This window comes from Mastigoproctus giganteus, chromosome 12, assembly GCF_048544385.1.
Source record: "Mastigoproctus giganteus isolate SK-2022 chromosome 12, ASM4854438v1, whole genome shotgun sequence".
Lineage (NCBI taxonomy): Eukaryota > Metazoa > Arthropoda > Arachnida > Uropygi > Thelyphonidae > Mastigoproctus > Mastigoproctus giganteus.
The window spans coordinates 5,499,734-5,522,350 of record NC_143586.1 but is presented as its reverse complement, the minus strand read 5'-3'; the positions used below and the strand labels follow the sequence as shown (position 1 = coordinate 5,522,350).

Here is a 22,617-nt window from a genome sequence, read left to right as displayed (position 1 = left end):
TCATTGCTCCACTGGTAGTTCTAGAGCTGAATACCCTCCTGGTTTATGCTGATGACTAAAGATACACCAATTAAAGCAAGCCAATACCCTCACCAAATCTCAGAACTATCCTCCACTCTCTCATCAATATCTACCTACCTCAAGAAATTTGGTCTATGCATCAAACCTGAGGTCAGAAACCATGGTTTTCTTGCTCAAACAAAACCCAACAAAAATCCATCCAGCCCTCAATGGAGCTTCTGTCCCACTTGTTCAAAATCACATTGACCTACGGATCGGATTCAACATCCAAAGCTTCTGTTCAGCCAACAAGAAACTCACGAAAGCCGCCAGATTGAGTTGGTCATGCAGGCAGCATCTGCAACAGTAACAGACAAATACACCATGATCAGATACTTTGCAACAATAGTTTATCCTCCAGTTTCCTATGCTGCAGAGATTTGGGCATCTGCATCTCCCTCTACCAACTAACCAGTGTTCTCCTCCGAGTACTGGCTTCTCAACGGGCTTGGCACAGGCACAAGCTCAAGCTACCTCCCCAGCTTCGAACCACCACTTTCGCCAACACACTTGACACCCCAAGGCTCAAGTGGCTCATTACTGAAAGGAGGCATCATTACGGTCAAGTTCATGACTGGTCGCATCTCCTCTCTCTCCTTCTGGGACAACTGTGTGTGTGTGGAGGATTTCAGTGGCACAGATGTGAGCAACACTGCAGCTATGCCCCCTTCGAACATGCCTTCACCTGTCAGACTGGTTCCTTCTTCAGCAGATGTTATCATGCATCCAGGATCTAGATATTAACTTCTACAAGTTTAGTCAGGATCAATAATATAGGAAAATACTCTGTGGTGGGTAGCCAAGACCACTATTATAACCTGACCCCATCAATGCATTCGATTACTCAATTTAATGTATTTAATTATGCAATCCAATGTATATTCTCATGGCGCCTCCATAGCCAGGTGGGCAGGAGCAGCAGTGCATAGCACACGCTTCCTGATTAGACCGGGGTTCGAGCCCGTGACCACCAAATACAGAGGATGCGGAAAGGTCAGGGAATGACCACCGCATATCCCCAGCCCAGATAAAGGGTAAGGGTTGGCGTCAGGAAGGGCATCCGGCCGTAAAAAGATTTCATGCCAAAGCAGTAAAAACGCTGACCTCATATATAATGGGAAAAAGGCGAGGACAAAAAAAAAAAAAAATGTATATTCTCATGTTACGTATTTTGTAACTAAGGGTGTGCACACAATGTCTAGTATACTCTATTTCTTTACTTTTTTTTTTTATAATACTATATTAACTTATTCATTATTTTATTCTTTTATCCTTTTGGTTTATTATGGCAACATTGTCTTTATATTACTTTAACCCTTGGCCACTGTGCCATGACAGGTAGTTGCAACTACGCTTATGTAATGATCTCTGTGTTGCAATAAATATCTCTCTCTCTCGTTGCCTTTCTCTGTACCCACTCCAGCAGCTCTGCATTCCTAAAATGAGGCCTCTAGATCTGTACGCAGTACTCAAGAAGTAGCCTGACCATTGCCTTTAAAAATGGATAACAACTCCTTATATCTACTAGCAAATTTCCTGTATATAATCAACAAACCTTCATGAGTTGTCCTGATAATGTCTAAACTTTCAGAAAACTTTGTCAGACTGTGCAATTATGCTGGTCTTTTTCATTTTCCACTACACTGAATGTAGACCACACAGTTGGCATGCTAATCTGAGATTACTGCTACCCATACAGTAGTTTGCTTTTGTCAATGTTATACCTCAATTGTCATTTCTCAGCACAACTGTCTAATTTTCTAGATCTTGTAGCAGTAGCATACCATTATTACTGTAATTAATCACCCCATCAACCTCTGTATCATCTGCAAACTTTTAGGCCTGATATACCTTAATCAATATCATTAATAAATACAAAAAACAACAATGGGCCCAGCACCGAACCCTGGAGGACTCCACTGATAATGTTAGTCCACAAGGAGTAGTGTCCATTGACAACAATTCTGCCTTTTTCTGCTCAACCATCCCTTTATCCATAGCAGTTGTGGAATAGACAGTAACTTGCTCTTAATGCAGACTACTCCAATCTCTACAGAAGTCTATTAAGCACCACAGTATCAAAAGACCTGAAATTTAAGTAAAAAAAAAAAGTAAAGTGCAGCCATTATCAACCCACTGCAGGATGGAAGCCTCCTCAACAATTCATGTTGAGGGAATTTAAGTACATAATATCAAAATTATTTTTTATATTATATAGCAAAAATAATTTTTGATTATATTGCATTCATCACATCGAGTTCCTTTTTCACATCATCATAGTAACCTATCACATTGGTCAGATAAGATTGCCCCTTTACAAACCTATGCTGTGGATGAAATATAACTTCACTTCTGTCTAGATGGTTCTGCATGCATTACTTCTTTAACCAGTGATTCCATTATTTCCCTGGAACAGAAGCTAAGCTAACAGGTCTGTAATTACTCATTAGCATTATTTGCTGCATTAGCATTAGTAGAGTTATACAAAGCAAGCTTATACAGCATCAGCCAAAAAAAAAAAAAAAAACCCTCATTTCACCAATCCATATCCATTCGCTCTTAAAGTCTGTCCAAGTTCTTACTTGAATTTATTTAAGCTATCAACTACCACAATGACAGATGGAAGTTTGCTTCAGCAATCAACCATCCACTGTCTAAAGGCAAATTTCCTCACATCTCTTCTACAACTGCCTCATTTCCTCATCTATTTTTCAACTGTCATGCATTTTTCTTCTCTACCACATATCATCTATTTAGGTTCATTTAAGTCTTGAACAGTATTTCTTGGCTGGTATGATAAGCATAGTAGCTTCTATGATTATTTCTCTGAATGCTTCCCATTTAGAATCTGTTGGTAACATTAGTTGGTTCCACTGTATAGCATTTAAAAACCTGTCTGAGATGAAAGCAAAAACCCTTCCCTTTACCCTTGATGGCAGTTACATCTTTAAGTAAATCCCATATCAATAAACTATGATCACTGCCACCTAATGGTTCTTTTACCTGCAGATTCTTAATGCATAAATCACTGCTGATAATTGCCTAACATGCTGCTGTAGAGAACAGTTATGCAATAAATCTACGAAAGTCTTGCTAGTGTGTGTGACCAACTCATGGGTTACAGTTTCAATACCTGGAAAGTTAAAATCCCCATTACAAGACATTCTGATTAACTGGCCCACTTATTTCTCTGCGTAGTTGATCATTGTACTCAGAGTTACTAGACCTTAATACACTCCTACTCTCATTTTTGCTTTTCCAGTGCTTATGTCACAACAAACTGATAGAACGTTGCTCTGGCCACCCATGTCAACTGGATGCACTGCCTTAGATTTTATGTGCTTGCTGTTTAACTAAGAGCATAACTCCTCCCCTCCTCCTATCCTGTCTATACCTGTGTCCTGTCTTTTGTATAATGATGAGCGTAAGAAACAAGCGTATGTTGTGCTGTTATTCAGTCTGTTCTGAAATACACACACAAAAAAATTTATGATTGTATAAACATAAGTATGTCAGGAGTGCAATTGGTCCGAGTGCATGTAGAGTGCGTTGTTCAAACAGGCTCCCCCCTAATTTGACTACAGTCAGTGTGGGATTAGTTAGAAGCACTGCATGTCTGCAATTCGATCTCCTTCCCCCACATAGGGTGGTCTGGTCCTATGATTTTACTCCCCTACAGTCCCTGTTTTCCTTCCCCACCTCCCAAACCAACCTTTTTGCCTGGACTCTACCAATGGAAATCTTTTTCTGTTCTTAACAGTCCTCCATCTCAAATCTCCATCTCAGCCCTCCTAACAGTCCATCTCATCCATCTGCTGTGCATGAAATACCACTACAAAGTCCATACGTTACAGTATGGTGTGGATTCACAGCAGAGTTTATAATCGGAACCATTTTCTTTGAAGAGTCTACACCTCATGGCCTCCCCATAAAGGTGTACAGTAACTATTGCACAGTACTGCACTCTTCTAAGAGAGTGCATTATTCCTGCTCTGCAAGAAAGTCAATTCTAGGAAACTGTAGGGTTCATGCAAGATGGTGCCCTTCCCCACATTGGTCGACAAGTGAAGGAACTGCTCTGTTCAACATCATTTCTAAACGTTGAAATGATGTGATCATTTTCACTGTTATAAAGAATTTGCTTCCCCATACCCACTGATTTTCACAGTGCTATCTCTAACCATTTTGACACTAGGGTCTCCTGAACAGGGGAACTTATTTTATAACCACCCAGTACATTAATTCTTCAGTAAGCTTCAGATATATTTTTAGCATTATATAGTCAAAAATTTTTAGAAAAATATTTTCATTTATTTTACACAAGTTATTACAAACAAACATATATATCTTAATCAGCAACTTTTTTTAATGTCTTCTTGACTGCCTGATGAATTTTTGAATCCATTTTGACTGTAAAGAAAAATTCAAAATATATTTAAAAAGAAACTGTTCCATATCACAATGTAAGACAAAACAGTTGATTCATAATGGAATAATTTACAATAATTCAATTCTCTAATTTAAAGACTAATTAAATAAGAATTTTTCTTAGTCAAATGATTTTACCATAGCATTAATCAAATGATTTTGCCATAGCATTAAAAGCATGTTCTTTGTTCATAATCTTGCATATTAATACATGATGTACACTACTGCAAAAAATGTAAATTTAAAAAAAAAAAATTTCCTTTTAGATTAAAAATAACAATCTTATAATAAGCTTTTAAATGTAAGTTATTTTAAAGTTACTGATTGTTTGGTTCTTTCAGGGCACAGTATACCCAAATATAAGTAGACAGACTTATTTCAGGATTGCCTTCTTATAAAAGGATGTCCCTCAAAATCATGATGTCATCTTGTTAGTTGGTTCTTTATGTTGGAGGGTACCAGTATTTGATACATACTCCATAAACAGAAATCTAAAGGGGTTAAATCTGGTGACCTAGGAAGCATAATTTTATAGCATGGTATGCTGCCCATGTTACTGTATCTTCTGCAAAGAAGAATGGCAAATTCAATTCTAATTTTTCCGAAGTCATAGCACACCACGTTCACTTTTGGGCTGTTGTGCTCATGTTCCATTAACACATGTGGGTTTTCACTTCCTTAGATTTGAGAGTTGTGCTGGTTCACTGGACCAGAAATGTGAAAGGTGGCTTCAGAGAAGACAGTGCAATGGAGAAATGCATTGTCATCTATCTGTGATAACATTTCCTGAGCAAATGTGCTCTGTTTAGATTTATCACATGCTTGTATCTATCTTCTGTACAAACTGATCTTGTAAGCTCTAAGCCAGTCTTTTTTACACAATAATGGTAGATTGTGGAATACACAGTTGGCAACTGGCCCATTGAATGGATTTGCAGGGCTACATTGAAAAGCTTCCTGGACTGCTTCAACTTGATCCATGTCCATTGCTTGGTTGCTGCTTCCTTTTTTCCTCAACACAGAACCTGATTCCAACAACTGCTCATGCCATTTTTAGGCTATAAGGCTCAGGTGGATTCTATTCATATTCCTGCCTAAATTTCCTTTGCTCAGTAACAGGAAACTTTAATTTAGCAAGTTAAAAGCAACACTAAACTTTCTGTTGCAGGGTGAATAGCAATATTTTGGTATTAAGTGTCGCACAAGTGTAACACAGTTGGCACAATCATTTGCCCTTCTGGCTACACAAATTTAGCAGGTTCCTGCACCTGCAAAAACAAAAAAAATCTGCTATTCTATCATTATTAGTTTACAAAATATATACAATCTTTATTGGTAGTAATTCTTCCAGACACCTTCTATATTCACAGCCAAGTTTGCATGTTATGCTGTTTAAAAACATAGAAAAACTCAAGGGAAGGGGGAACCTTGAATTCCTCTGCCTGAGATTAGCTAAATACTGCCTCGAGTGAAAATACCATTAAGAATTCTTTCAGATACTGACAGTAAGTTTGGCACCAACTTTCCAGAATAAATCATAACACAGAATGCACAATACCATCCTCTATGGCAGTGGTCTCGAAACTTTCTTGGTCGTGCACTCTTATTTTACTTAAAAGGACTAGCGTGCACTCGGAATAAAAAATTAAAAATTTATAAGTTAAATATATAAATCATTTAAATGGAAGGCATTATATCTAAAATCACATTTATAAAATCATTTGTTTGATTGTTTTCTTGATCTACATTTGTTCAGTAAGTTAATTTTAAACAAGGTGGGAAGATATACTTCAAGCCTGAAGCAAGCACGTGGCTGCTTCATTTTGCACATGGGCAAAACCGATGGCATGATCAAATAAAGCGTATGATCAAATGAAGCAGCATATTGAAGTATTAAAAAATCATTTATTTTCAATTAAGTTTCAAAAAAATTAAGTTTTCATAATTAATAAATATAGATTTATTGCGGATTATCTCACGCACCCCTAGGGTTGTGTGCACACAACTTCGGAGACCACTGCTCTACAGCATGCAGATAGAATTTCATTTAATTGGACAATTTATAGCATTAGAATATCACAGCAATTCTTTTTTCATGCAGTGGAAATGCATGAAATCAAGTTAAAATGAGTTAGACCAAGCAACTGTGCTTTTATTGTAAGTGAAAAACTGGCAGTTATGGGAGTCATGAGGCAGGTTCCAAGTATGATAAATATGAAAAAAAAAAAAAAAAGTGTTGCAGAGTAGCAGTAGTCAGGTATAAGATGGCATCTCAGAAACAAAATGTAAAATATCCAGTGACCAAGGGAACCAAAATTTTGCATTTGCAAAGTTTTAGCGTCCTGAGTGCTAACTGAAAGCAAGCTGCAGTTGGATGCAAACGTTCTTGCAAAATAATGTATTTAAGAAGATAGGCAAGCATTTTACAGCAACTTTCAGTTGCACCATCATAACAATCACATATCAATATGACAGACTCGCAACAGGTCAACTACCTATGTATTTTGAGATGCCACTGATGGTAGAAAATCAGTTGGGGCACTTCTGAAGGTTCAAGTTGTACTGGAAAATGGAAATTAGTATTAATAAAGGTAAATCAATTCAAGAAAACTAAGATCTATCCAGGTATCTCTCCTGCCCTTCCTTCCTTAAATTTATAATAATCTTTCTAGTTTTTATGTGATTGGGTATAGACCTATGGACCTAAGAGCTGGTTAAAAACTAACGAGAGGATCAAAAATTAGAATCTTCAGAAATGAATGGTAAAAGGCCTAGAGGCACACCAAGATGAAAGTGGAGTGATGATGTTAAGCAAGCATTAGAAGAAAGGTTTACTCTCGCTAAGCCTAAAAATTTAACAGAAGATAACAGCATTGAAGAAAACTGAATTGAAGGCTGATAGTCCAGAAGAACCAATCTGTATTACTCAGCAATCTGTTACTCTATTTTGTATAACAGACTGAATGATCATAAAAAAAAAATATGCTAAGTATATTTTTATACTCTTGCAAAGAGTCTGATAAAAGGTATTTATTAATTATTTTTTATTTTAAAATAATTCATACTGAAAATCAACATGGCTTACATATTTTAAACTTCTTTCTCATGGGAAATTTTATGATCAGTTCCTGAGGATTTTCAAGAATGAAGGCATATGGTGTTCCCAAAAGGCCATTGGGATACTGCAAAAAAAATATATATATATAAATAAATAAAAGTAAACATTTTAATAGTTACAATTTTTTCTGACAGTTGGTGTGTATATAACGTAAACAATACGATGGCAACTTTCAGATACAAATTTCATCATGCAAGATTATCCTTGTAGCATATGCAGGCCGTACATTTTCTCTAAATTCTCCACATGGTAGGTTTTGGGTAATAAATGTTGGCAATTAGCTTTATACACTGATTTTTTACAACTTTGCACAAAAAAAGCTGCATTCATGTTTTCTAGTTTCACCACTTCACATGACCTTGAAAATTTTTTTTGGCAGAGAACAACCCATATGAACAAAATTGTTGTGTGCCAGTCATAAACAATGTTTAATGGGAGGCTATTTTCCATATTGTGTGAAAACTTTGTTAAACTTGTGTTGCAGACTTTGTTCAAAGAAAAAATGCACTGCATGTGTTCTGCTTCAGTGAAAGGTGCCTTTTTGTTGTTTACATTATGTGCATACCAATGTGTAAGAATAAGTCATCAGTAAAATTTTAAGATCGTGGCTTTCATTTAGTACTTGGTATATTTTACAAAATTCAAAATATGAGTTATAAACTTATCATGTTATGCTTATGAAGCAACTTTTGAATAACTCTGTATATGAAGAATTCCAATCTGTAAGATAGAGTCCTTTAAGGATGCATAATACTCTAATGCATTAAGGGCTTAATATAAAAAAAAAAAAGTTCTTGTTTATACCCTGGCACAACCACCAGGTCAGTGAAGTTTACAATAAATCAAGCAATACAAATGTTAAATCGTATTTAGCAGTCATGGGCTTGAACCCCAGTCCACTCAAAGAGTGTGTGCTACTGCACTTGTGCTTCTGACCACTCGGCTATTAAAGTATCCTGCAAATTTCATTCTTCAACATTGTGCTCTGCAATAAGTACTAACTTGATGCAGACCTTAGGTTGTTAACAACTTTCACAAGTGGACAATAATTTTACTGACAATTATTTTGCTATTGATCGGACCCATATGTATATTCTTCTAACATTTTGGTCAGCAGTTAAGGATTTTTATATGAAGAAAGTCACTTTAAACTGATAATATTTATCACCTGGTCTTTTGTGATCAAAAATCATCTATTTTGAAAATAGATGCCAGCGATTTATCAAACTCTGCCAAGGAGCTAAATGATTTTGTGATAACTGAGAGAAGAGAAAAGTTAAATGTAAGAAAGGCACTTGGGGTGGATGGGATCTTTCCAATTATATTAAGAGAGGCAGCAAAGGAATATGCAAACCCTTAGTCATAATTATGAGAGCATCTTTGGACTCAGGGGAAGTCCCTGTGGATTGGAGATGTGCAAATTTGTCCCCAATTCACATGAGGGGGTCACATCTGGTGCATATGGGCTTGGCACACCAAGGGTCCTGAACTGGATATCATCATTCTTCTCTTTCTTGGTGATTCCCTTCCTTTCTACTTCTGAATCCTCTCTCTCTCTCTCTCTCTCTCTCTCTCTCTCTCTCTCTCTCTCTCTCTCTCTCTCAGGGTAATTCAGAAATTCATTTTTTTTTTCTCGGCTGGTGCAACATAAGCCACAGGCTTCCTTGCATCATATGGCTAATAATAATAACGAGTAATTTTAGATCTGTTAGCTTAACTTCTGTTTCTGACCTTGCCTGACCAATTTTATTGGATACTATGATGCGGTCACAAAGGAACTGGATGCAAAAAATAATTTATATCATGCACTTGGATTTCAGGAAAGCTATCCGTACTGTTGTACAGAAAAGGCTGCCGTGCAAATTGGAGCAGTGTGGCATTAAGGAAAAGTTACTACTATGAATAAAGCGATGGTTGATTGGAGAAGACAGTGATTTTTAATGGACACTGCTCTTCATGAACTAATGTTATTAGTGGAGTCCCCCAGGATTCAGTGTTGGGACCATTGTTGTTTTCTATATTTATCAATTACATCAATGAAGGTATATCAGGCTTAATGTGCAAGTTTTCAGATGATATAAGGGTTCGCAGGGTGGTTAATGACAGTAATGAAGGTATGTTGTCGCAACAGATCCAGAAAAATTAGGCAGATGAGCTGAGAAATGGCAATTGAAGTTTAACATTCACAAATGCAAGGTAATACTACAAATGGTAATAGTAATTCCAGAATAATAGTAATCTCTAGACACTGCAGTTTGCAGTATCTAGAGAAGAAGCACTTGCAATGTGACCTGACTGAGGTATTTAAGACTTTGAATGGCTTGAGTAACCTCAATGCTGATGGGATTTTTCCTCTTATCCAGACTATACATATGAGAGGACATAAATTCAAATTGAGGAAGGACGGTTGTAGAATAGATGTGCAGAAGTTTGCCTTTAGTCAACAGCTTCCATCGAAAAAAATTTGATGAAGAACTACACAAATTACTGTAGAAGGCAGATAGGTGAAATGGGTTTTATTATATTTTATTTTGGCTGATTCTGTATAAGCTTGCTTTCTTGCAGTATTTGCCATCACTACTATACTATGCCAAAAGTTTGAGCGTTGAGAGAAAAACCAGTATGTACATCACTTCTTTTTTTCTTTTCATAGGCCCTAGCCACTGAAATCTCAGGAAATTAGGTGGTAGGGCCTGCCAGAGTAAAACAAATTACTGGTGTACCTAGTCTTCCTCCACGGGGCTTAGTGTGGGCAAAGTTGAGACCCACCAGGGACCCAGCTGCTAAATGGCCAGAAGAACAATGGTACACGATGCTACACACCACAGTATCCATACACTTTTAAATCTCTGGCCTGTACAGTATTATATTGTATCACACAACAACGTAAACTATGCGGAGATGGGGGAAACTTCTAGTACCATTAGACCCTAAACACACTATATACATCACTGTAAACACCATGACTCAAAATTTGTACACTGCTTTAACTTTTACTATATATATGCTCTATACCAAATTTTCTCAACATTGGTTCCCATAACACATACATATATATTATATTATAGTTGGACAAGCTGAGAAACAAACTAATATGCATAACATGACAGTGCATATGAATTGCATAAAAAAATAAAAAAAGAGAATGAAAACATCACTAAAACAAAAAAAAAAAAAAAAAAAGTTGAAATTTCACTAATTAAAATTTAACTAAAATATATATTACCCGTATTCTATATTCTTCTTGAGGCAAGCAGTCCACTAAATCCACACATCCCAATAAGCACCCTGTAGGATATTGTTCTGGAAATTTCATGAAGTTGTCTGCATAAAATATAATAGTTATATAAGACAATGTAAATATTTAAGCAAAGACTAAATTATGTATGAGAGAGAGAGAGAGAAATAAATAATAATTAATTTTTCTGAATAGCTTAGTAATTATTTTTTTGTTTTTAGATATCTGGGAGGAAATGTTTAACAATTCAATAAAATTAAAGGTGTCTCACACAACAGAAACTATTTTTTCCAGGGGTTCAGGATTCATTTATTACTATACAGTATTTATTATGAACAGTAATTTAGCGCATATAAATCTATAGTATATAGTACCTAAAGTATAGTTTGAAAAAGCACATAACAAAGAAGATGAGACAAATTTGCTAATATTTGTTAAGGTGGTACCAGAGAAGGATAACTTGGTTTTTTTTTTTTAGGAGCATTAGCAACTAAGGCCATATTGCTCCAGAGATATGCGGTGGTCATTCCCTGACCTTTCCGCATCCTCCATATTTGGTGGTCACGGGCTCGAACCCCGGTTTAATCAAGAAGCGTATGCTACGCACTGCTGCTCCTGCCCACCTGGCTACGGCGGTGCAGGATAAGGATCCCCTAAGAAGCAACAGAGAAATATTTGCTAATTATTTTATGTATAGTGTTTGTTTATAATAAACAGGTTCAGAATTTAGGCATAGGCAATTGTTTCAAAAACGTAAGTTCAATGTACTGGCTCAGTCCTAATCTAGCAGTTATAAGTTTACATTTCTAAATTAAGTATTCTAGTTGCAATGCTTTGCAAAAAAAAAAAAAAACCCAACTGATTTGTCAAATGTTAAAATGGCTAGTTTTGACTACAAGTTTGATCACATTGTAGTTAACTGCGAAATCCACATTCCCGAAATTGAGAACCGATACATAACTGTACACATGTTGGAAACAATAAATAGGTTTAATCTTGATTTCATTGCAAAATATTAGTTTTCCAATTCACACAATGGATGAGAAAAATGAACTGATCAGTTTGCACAGTGTATTGGTCTTCAGTGTTAAACCACTGAAGACCAACATTTTACTGATTTTTATGAAATCTCTCACTTTTTGGCTTTGTTTGAATAGTATCTGCACTATGCTTTTTCTTTTCTGACAATGGCTGGTTGGATCAGTTAGCTGATAACCTTGGTTAGTAAAGGGTCAGATAATAAGGTCTTACTACCATTTGTAATTTTGATTACCCAACCAAACTAAGACCTAATTTTTAACAATAAATTATACAGATGAATCAATATTTACTGCTCTCTTTCATAATTTGGTTTGCATTAACCTGTGGGTAAGAGCACGGGATGCACATACTTGCAGGTTAAGGAACATCATATATTTTTTAGCTGTTTTCACCACACTATTTATCCAGTAGTAACTTAAATTACCTTTCAAGAGACATTTTGTCCTAATTTCTCTGTTAAAATTTTTCTATTAACTGCCAGCATGCCTACTTAAGGTTAAAAGAATTAGCTACAATCAGATTCCTTACAGAAAATGAAGTTCTACAAATCAGATAGAAGGGTGAAAAAAAAAAATTATAACAAGCAACAGTGTCCATGTTTTAAATATACAGTTAATTTAACCCAACATTAAAATGGTTTATTTAGAATAATAAAATCTTATGCTTCAGATAGAATTCTGCTTTTTCAGGTGATTAACAACTAAAATATTTAACTAATTATGCTATCTACAGTCTTATCATGCTGAAAAAAAGGAAATAAAATTAAAGATAGCTAAAAAACCGGAAAGGTTTTACTCATGTATGTCCTGATAGCTCAAAATCATAAGAATCAAGATTCTTATGTTTTACAAGTTTTCCAATATTAGTATAAATAATGGTAAAATGATGCAAGTGAGCATACTTATGGGTCATGTCAATTTGCTGATAATCATATTTGAATAATACAATATGCTTGCTGGAAACATGACTTTCCATAGTTCACTTAATGGCAGTTAAGATTTCTCAACACTATATCTGACCAACTGTGTGCATCTCCAACTGTGTTTTACTTCTTGTTTGCTTATCTGTATTGATTAATTTAGTTCTTTGTGCTGGAAAATTGGAATTTCTGATGATAGACATGCCATTGACCAAGATCATAAAAACAAGGTATATGGATAGCATAGTTATTAATAACCATACTATCCATCTGGTACCAGATGTCCATTTGTCTGTTACTTTCATTAAAATTTTATAGCATTTTCAGACATTTGTAGAGACAGTGAAGACAGGGGACAGGCAAGTAAGCTGCCCTCAGCTATGATATACAGAATTATAAGAGAAGGTTACAGAAAAGAGGAGAGGGGAAGGCAGAACCTCTGAAAGAGCTATCCTGGTTCTACATCAGGGGTGGGCAACTTTTTTCGTCAGTGGGCCGAATGAAATTTTCGTATCATGATGCGGGCCGGAATAGATTGAACGATTTAGCAAAAAAAATCAGAACCTAAAAAAATGTTATATTACTTGAATTACCAAATTATTAATGTATTTAAAAAAAAAGTAAATACAATATTTAAATAGAAGTCGATTATAGATAGGTACAGATAAGAACTACAATTTGGAATAAACATTTTTATTGTTATGATAACAAAGTAAATGCACTAAACAAAAACTTTATGTGAGGGATTACATTTGGAATGTTCCTGATTTATGATTTCATCAAAATTGGGATTCAATTCTCTAGTGGCTATTCGTAGAACTGCTAAATTTTCATCCGTTATTCTTGATCTAATTTTGCTCTTTGTATTTTTCATTAAAGAAAATGTAGTTTCACATAGGTATATCGATCCAAAGAATGCCAAATATTTCTGCGCATTATCCAGAATATTTTTAAACATTTCTGGGTTTAACGAGGAATAAAAGTCCGTTATTGTTTTTTCAGCAAATTGATTCTTTAATATTAAATTTGATTGTAAATTTATCAGTTCCAACTGGATACACCTTGTATGTTAAAATTAAATGGTAGGCTTACTAAAGATAGATCTTTAGAGATTTTCTGAAAATCATCAAATCTTCTTGTAAATTCATTAAATAAGTCACTTATTATAGCCTCATATTCTTAAAATCAGCACATTTCAAATTTTTTTCTCTTTTTTGTAAGATTGGAAAGTGAGTTAACTGTTTATTTTGGAATTGTTGCGTAAATAACTTGAGTTTTCTCGTAAACGATGTGACATTTGTATACATATCAAAAATAAATAGACCTTTCCCTTGTAATAATAAATTTAATTCATTTTGATGCAAAAACATATCAACAGAGAAGAAAAAGTCGTTCAGCCATTGTTCATCTTTTAATTCACAAAATTCATTCAGCTTGTCCTTAGCATTTAAGAAGTTTACAATTTCATCCAACAAATCATGAAATCGTTTTAACACTTTTGCAAGACTAAGCCATCCTATGTCCGTATGGTAAGGAATATCAATAAAATCACATTCAATTTCTTTCAAAAATGTTATAAATTGCCGGTGGTTTAAAGCTCTTCCATGAATAAAATTAACTACTTTTGTTACAACCGATATAACATGCTTCAGTTTTAAAACTCTTTTGCAAAGGGTTTCTCGATGAATTATACAATGTAAGAAAGTTATTTCTTTTCCTGGAATACGCTTTATTTCATCGCTTATTCTTTTTAATAATCCAATGTTTTTCCCTGTCAAACTAGGACACCCATCAGTTGTGATGTTGACAATTTTGTCCCACTTTATATTATGTTTTTGCAAAGCTTCTTGAAGAGCTACAAAAAAATCTTCGCCAGTCGTTGTCTTTCATAGGATATGCAGAAAGTAATTCCTTCGTAATTTCAAATCTATGATTTATACCTTGAATAAAGATTAAAAGTTGACTCGTATCGATAATGTCACATGACTCATCTAAAGCCAGTGCACGGTAAATTTTAATTTATCGCATAATAGTACAAAAAAATAGCTTATATTTTACGAAATGTTTTGTTGAAAAATGCCTTTTTAGATTATATTCTTTAAAAACGGAAATAGTTTTGTTACAAACCAAACAAACAGCTTTATCGTCTATATTTGCAATTAAATATTTGAATGTCCAATTATCATTGAAAATGCGGCATTCGGCATCAATTTTTCTTTTTTTTTAATTGGCTCATTTTATGGGCTATAAATTATATAAAATTAAAAATTGTAATAATTAGAAAAGGCATAAACTGACTTATAAAATATCTTGCACCAATATTATTTTTTTCAATAAGAAGTCAAACCCGAAGGAACTTCGTTTGATCGATGCTACAATAATAATTAGGAAATAATACTCTTTGACGCTGTGTAGAATCACCTGGTTAACTGCGCACTGCTTACTGCTGTACGCTGCACTGGCCGCGATTCCTGATTGAACCGAATTAAGCCGAACGTTTACGGCGAGTGTAGTCAGGTATGGATTTTCTATATTTATGCATTTACGGAGGGGGCTGGATTTAACATCGTCGCGGGCCGGTTGTTGTCCACCCTTGATCTACATGCTTCTGGGCATTTGTTGTCTATCCCCCTTATGTTTTACCATTGTTTATTATGAGTTTAGTTTCATTTTTGTTGCAAGTGGAGTGGAATTGGTTGGTGTCATTTTCATTGTTTGTCCAATAATGAATTATATTGTTATTATCAATAGTAATAGTAGTGGTGGTGGCAAATGATGTAAAAAAGCAAGCTTATACAGCATCAATCAAAAAAAAAAAAAAAAACCGCCAACACTTCATTTCAAATTTCACTTGTCACCTGATGGAGAATGTTTTCCAACAATCAACCATCCACTAGCTGAAGGCAAACTCTGCATATCTATCCTGCATCCCACTGCTCAATCTGAATTTATGCCTTCCAACAGATCCATGTCCTTCCTAAAATGAGGCTTCCAGACCTGTATGCAGTACTCAAGATGTGCCTAACTATTGCCTTATAAAAAAGGGATAATCCCTTCCCTATGCTTGCTGGCAAAATTCCTGTATATCATTGACAAAACCACATGAGCTGTCCTGATGGCCTGTCTACACAATTCAGAGAACTTCATATCTGCCTGCACAGTTACCTGCAGGTTTATTTCGTTCTCCCCTGCCGTGAGTGTGGTACCATGCAGTTAGTACATTAATCTGAGATTGCTGCAATTCACAAGAAGTACCTGAATATTGACATTTGTCAATATTAAACTTCAATTGCTGCTTCTCAGCACATCTTCCTAATTTGTCTAGATATTTTGCAGTAGCATACACTGTCAACCTGTGTATCATCTGCATACTTAGACATTAAGCCTGATATGCCTGAATTACTATCAAGAATAAATATAGACAACGAGTGCAGCACTGATGATTTTTTAACCAGTTACCTCAATATATGTCCTGGGGACAGAAGTCAAGCTAACAGGTCTGTAATTACTCAAGCTTCCTTTGATACCCCCCTTTGTGAAATTTATAGTTTATAAGCCTCTTCTGATACTGATTACAGTGCTACATAGAAACTAAATAGAAAAATCTTCAAGTATTGCCTACATCAATACTATAAAATGGCAGTAGAATTTGAATGTTTTTATTGGTACAGGATAATGACAGCAAAATCCAAACAAATGTTCTTATTGATACAACAACACAATGGTTGCTGAAGTCGATTATAGTTTCTTATGCAATTATAAAGGCCAAGTAATGAACAAATTCACCAATTTAATCCGAGAATCACAAATACTAACTATACTACTCATTTTAAATCAAATGGAGTTCTTAAATACTTTACATTAATTACTAAAATAATTATACCAGAAACTGTGGATTCCGACATGTATAGCAGAATTCTGGTTATCTGGTACTTCTGGGGTGCTAATTCCCAGCAAATCTCCAGGTCTAAATAAATTTGTAGATGGTAATCCAATAAACCCAGTAATGAGAAAATGGGGAGGAGAGGGAACAATGGAAACATTTTCTTACACAAAATAACACATATATAATTTAAACCAGGGGGTGTAGAGCCTTTTCTTACTCACTATCCCTAAATTTAGATGACAGTCATGAGTTGGTTTGTTTGTTTGGTTTTTTTTTAGGAGCATTAGCAACTAAGGCCATATTGCTCCGGGAATATGCGATGGTCATTCCCTTGACCTTTCCGCATCCTCCATATTTGGTGGTGACGGGCTCGAACCCCGGTCTAATCAAGGAGCGTGTGCTACGCACTGCTGCTCCTTCCCACCTGGCTACGGAGGCACCAACAGTCATGGGCGCAGGCAGCATAGTGCAAGGTGGTGCACCACCTTTGGATTTCAAAGTAATACACAATTTTTAATATTTTCATTAATTTATTTAGATGAAAATTTGGTGAACAAAAAATTCATTTCCACATGCACACCACCTTGAAAAATATCCTGCCGGCACTCATGATGACAGTGATATGCAACCCCATTTATTTGCCTAGGGAAAAATAAAGAATAGAAAAACAGAAAACAGAAGAATACAAAAACAGACAAACTATCTTTCACACTTCACCGTCAGCACATTTAACAAAGAATGCCACATTCATGAAACAGATTAACAAGTTTCAGTGACAAGTATAATAATAGCCATTGTAGGTGGAGGATAAATCAGATCAGAAGGCCTATCTCAATTGTTCAACTATATTCTATTTATTGCATCATATTGCATGGCACTGTAGGAATACAATGGGACCAATTAAGGAATTTTGGAAAGAAATAAGACCTAAACATGATACTTTTATCATTTAGCATGACATCCTACAATATATAGTACTTTTATTGTATTGTGTGACAGTGTAGGAATCGTATCGCATGACATTGTGATACGATAAAAGTATTATGTTTGGGTATGATTTCTTTTTTTAATATTCCTGAATTGATGCCCCTCCCTCACAAACCCTCAAACTTCTTCCAAGGGAGTTGGGACCCCTGGGTTGTGCGTCCCTGATTTAAAAAAACATTATTTAATGAAGACATCATTACATCACATATTTGTTAATACATTTTACAAGAAAAATGTAAACTGCCCATCAAGTGTCGGGAATAATATTGTTGGGAATGTGACTGTCAGGAAACCAACCAAAACTTCAAGCTTATATGTGGCATCAGCTATTAAAAAAAAAAATAAAAATAAAAAAAAACACACCACTTCATCTGTTTACTGTAAAGTATGATTCTATTATTATGATGCTTGGATAAATCCAAATAAATTTAGTTAATGCAACGTAGTGTTTTTTTTAACCAATGGTCTTTAGTAAGTAAAATGCAGTATGAGGAATTTTACGCAACTGAAGGAAACAATTGTATTCCACTCTTCAGTCATTTCCATAACTGACAATGTTGTATCAAATAATCAGGATCACCAATGGAGGAAAAGTTTTGTGAATATTAATTATACTGGTACACATGATTTTTTTCTGACTGAAAACTGAGCACAGTTTTATCTCAATTTGATGGGATTATCAAAATAATAATTTTTTTTTTCCCTACAAATAAGTTTTCAAAAACTGCATTGTAACATTTACAATGGTGCATCGAATTGGCATATACAGTACATAAGAATTGTATTTGTAATAATGAAATGTAGCAGATATTTAACCTAATTTAGCATTAATGTGTTCTTCTTATTATTATTGTTGTAATAATTTTTCAGATAATTTTGTGTCATTGTACATCTATGATCCTAATTTCTTTTGCTATGCTTGTGGAAATTTCACATCACAAAATCAAAGTCAAAGAATCACTAACTTTTAAGAGTATCATTCTTATTTTGGTGTTAGAATTGATGACCAAGAACCATCATGTTATGTCTCCCATCTGCATGTTGAAAATGAAAGATAAGGGGCTAATAAAATACAAAAATTCTTGTGTTGGTGTACCTATGGTGTGGCAGGAACCTAAAGATTACATGGCATTACATGGCTATTTTTGGTATGTACAATATTACAGGATACCACATTAAAACATAATACTATATTTAAATTTGCTATCAGCTTTCATTCTGTAAAGCTTCATTGATTCTAGGTAAACTTCAGAATTTTGATACTTCCAACACAAACTCTGATTGTTCAAGTAAACAAACTGAATTTAATGTTTAGCTGGTATAACAAGGATTTTGATATACCAACTAAAGGTTCCTTGTATTATATAAGCAATAATAATACTTATTATACTATTTTGTTGAAAAGATACTCCTTTCTTCATTATATATATAAGATACAAAGTACTTACTTCCACTGGTAACTCTCTGAAAATTCTCTTCTTCCAAAATATCTTCTCTTGTTGGTACTTTGTCTGATGCAAGTATCCATAATCGTCCTCTGTGTGCTGTATACCATGTCCTGCCTTCATCCCTGTAACAGAACATTGCCATCAGTATTAGAGTGAAAAGCAGAGAATACTTGTGCCCAAAGATTACTTTTAAAACTACACACTAGTTACTGCATACAATTATATTCTTGGAAATATACCTATTACATCTTTCAGATGAGAAGCAAAAAATGATCACGTCATATTCAATACAGAAGCAGTATACAAGGTCTTGTATGTTTATAAGTTGTGTTCAAGTAAACAAATGACAAAACATACATTGCAGTTTTTTGTACAAAACAAGAACAAATTAAAAAGAAAGCAAACTTATACAGCATCAGCAAAAAAAAAAAAAAAAAAAATCCCATCACCTGTCTATCCCATCCAATAGTTTATCTAGTTCTGCATTGCTTGAATTTATTCAAATTACCTGCTTCCATAACAACTGACAATCAACTTTCCCACATACATATCCTGAAACCTCAATTTGAATTTATAATCTCATGTGTAGTCTAAGCAAGAGGAAGAATTCCATCAGTACTGAGCTTATTCAATCCATTCAAAGCCTTAAATATCTCAATCAGAAATCAGCACACTTTTTTTTATCTCTCATTAATCTTGTTGCTCTTCTCTGTGCCTGTTTCAATAGATCCACATCCTTCCTAATTTGAGGCCTCCAGACATGCACGTAGTACTCATGCACGTACTCATTAATCTTGTTGCTCTTCTCTGTGCCTGTTTCAATAGATCCACATCCTTCCTAATATGAAGCCTCCAGACCTGCATGTAGTACTCATGGTCTAACAAACTATTAACCCACTACAAACACTATTAACCATTGTATCATTTCCAAAGTCAGCCATTAAGTCTGATATAACTGAACAGTCTGGAGTGAGAGTGAAGCAGCACACACACACTCCTTGAGTGCACCATGATTCAAGTATCTATTACTATTAATTATGATATATATGATATTAAATATGATTATATTCATAATTAGTGCAATTACTGGTCAGAGATGCATAATTAATGTACCTTTGACCAGGCACCTCTGCTTGGTCAAAGGTGCATTACTGCACCTGTGACCAGGTGTTCATGGTGGAGTATAAACAAGAACATTAATATGCCTTTATCAATGTCATTAATAAATATAGATCAACAATTGGCCCAGCACTGATGCCTAAGGGCTTCACTACTAATATTAGTCCAAGAAAAGTGTCCACTGATAACAACTTCATCTTCTCCCATCAACCATCAGAATCATCCTTTACTCTAAGAAGTAACTTGACCCTAATGAATACTACTGCTGTATATATACAACAGTAAGCACTAGGGAAAAAAAAAAAATTATAGGAGTATGTTATAGGCTAAATGACTGTGATGAGTGCAATGAACAACTATATAGACAAACAGAGGGGGACCAGTAAATCAGAATTTTTACAATGGAAGATTTTAACTTTCAGATACTCAGTAGAATCTGTGGGCTAGTCACTTACATAACAGCAAGAATTTTTTGGATTTTCCTAATGACTGCTTTCTGCACTGGCATGCCAGAGCAGCAATAAGAAAGCGGCACTATTGATCTAATTATCAGTAGTGACTCTTCATCCATTAATAATCTGCACATAAGAGAACTACTAAATAGAAGTGATCACAGTGTACTGTGTAGGATTTACCTAAATATGCGACTACCATCAAGGGCAAAGGGAAGAGCTTTTGCCTTCAAAAAGCAAAGGGATTTTACCAACAGCAAATTTTATATGAGAAGCAAGCTATTCATCATCTGCAAATTTTGACATCATGTCCTCTATCACATCTTCGATGTCATTTATTAAAATCAGAAACAGATAATCCAAGAACTGATTCATTCTGTTGTTACACCAAGCTGAGGAATATCCATTAATCACAACCTTCTGCTTCTGCACTGCACTCAAAGATACCTCTCATGAGTGAGAGGTATCTTTATGAGCTAAATGAGTCAAATGCTTTTCTAAAATACAAATAAACTATGTTGAAATTGTTCCCTACATCCAGCTCATAAGTAATTGTCAAAATAGCTTACCAGTTTAATTGAATATGATTCTCTCTTAATAAAACTATGTTGTGTGTCCTTCACAATTTCATTTCTTTCTAAATTCCCCTACATTGCACTCACATCTGGTGAGTATGGGTTTTGCACACCCAGGGTCCTGAGCTGGATATCATTATTCTTCTCTTCTTGGTGATTCCCCCCCCCCTCTCTCTCTCTCTCAGGGTAAATGGGGAATTTTTTTTTTTTTGGCTGGTGTAGCATAAGCCTCAGGCTTCCTTGCACCATATAGCTAATAATAATAATAATAATAATAATAATTATTGTCTCAAAGATTTTTCCTACCATGGAAGTTAGACTAACTGGTTTGTAGTTATCATATTCACCTTTAGAATCTTCTTTATGAATTGGCAATACATTAGAGAAGTGCCAAACTAAAAGAATCTCTCCCAATTCCAAAGATGTGTTCATAATTAACCTCTATGGTTCAATGCACTCTCCCAATAATTTTGAGGCTGCCAACCTCAAAATTATTAGTATATGCTATCAACTCCGGAGCCTTACTTACATTAGGCTGAAAAGTTTTTCATATAAAGTCATCTGTAATTTTGAAATCACTATGAATCACTCAGAATAAAAGGTCTTTCGTCAGTAAAGACAAATTGTTGTCAGTGACTATTGTCAGGGAAACGGAGAATATATTGTGCAAAAAGGATAGGTGGAACAGGACCATGGTATGCCTGCCAGGGACATTGGTTGATGATGTTGTAGAGCAGATATCATCTTTTAGGGGCACAAAAGGTGATATTGTTGTACATGTTGGCACTAATGATATTAAGAGTAGGAGACCGACAGAATTACTTAACAAATATGGGTCAATGTTGAAAAAAAGCCATGAGTTAAGGTTGAATTTGAAAGTGTCTGCAATTCTGCCCAGACATGATAGGAGGGAGTATATGAAGACAGCCTTGATCAATTTGGCCCTGGAGAGATTATGCAAGGCTCAGGGGGCAGAATTTTTCTCAGCACAGTATGTGCTTGTTAAAAGGAGAGACTGCTCTACAGGGATGGGATACACTTAAATAGAAAGGGTGCAAGAATATTTACTGATGCTATTGAGGCAGTGTTAGGTGGGTCTGAAAACTGCTAGCTTGGGGGAGATACATGAAATAATAGATTAACAGTAGCCACTGACAGAGATGAAAGTGATTCTTGCAGAGCTTCTATTGGAATGAGCAGCAGCCTGGAAAACAAGATGCAGGGGATTTCAGAGACTGCAGGGAGTCATTGTGGTACAAGTAAATACATGGGCAGTGTTAGGGTAGCTAAGAATTGGAACAGGTGCATGTATACTTGCCTGTACGCCAATGCTAGGAGTTTGGTAA

At 35.2% G+C, this 22,617-nt stretch overlaps 1 protein-coding gene across 1 annotated transcript in view; it reads right to left on the bottom strand.

Annotated features, from left to right (window-relative positions):
* Nucleotides 1-4,383: 4,383 nt before the first annotated feature.
* The window catches only part of LOC150076649 (activating signal cointegrator 1), a 71,774-nt gene continuing 53,540 nt past the window's right edge, over nucleotides 4,384-22,617 (bottom strand). The window contains exons 8-11 of the mRNA XM_090385607.1: nucleotides 19,126-19,247; nucleotides 10,833-10,930; nucleotides 7,574-7,670; nucleotides 4,384-4,470 (exon numbers count right to left, since the gene is read on the bottom strand). Of these exons, the coding sequence (XP_090241733.1) occupies nucleotides 4,409-4,470; nucleotides 7,574-7,670; nucleotides 10,833-10,930; nucleotides 19,126-19,247 (379 nt within the window). The 3' untranslated portion in view covers nucleotides 4,384-4,408. The remainder of the gene's footprint in view (nucleotides 4,471-7,573; nucleotides 7,671-10,832; nucleotides 10,931-19,125; nucleotides 19,248-22,617) is intronic.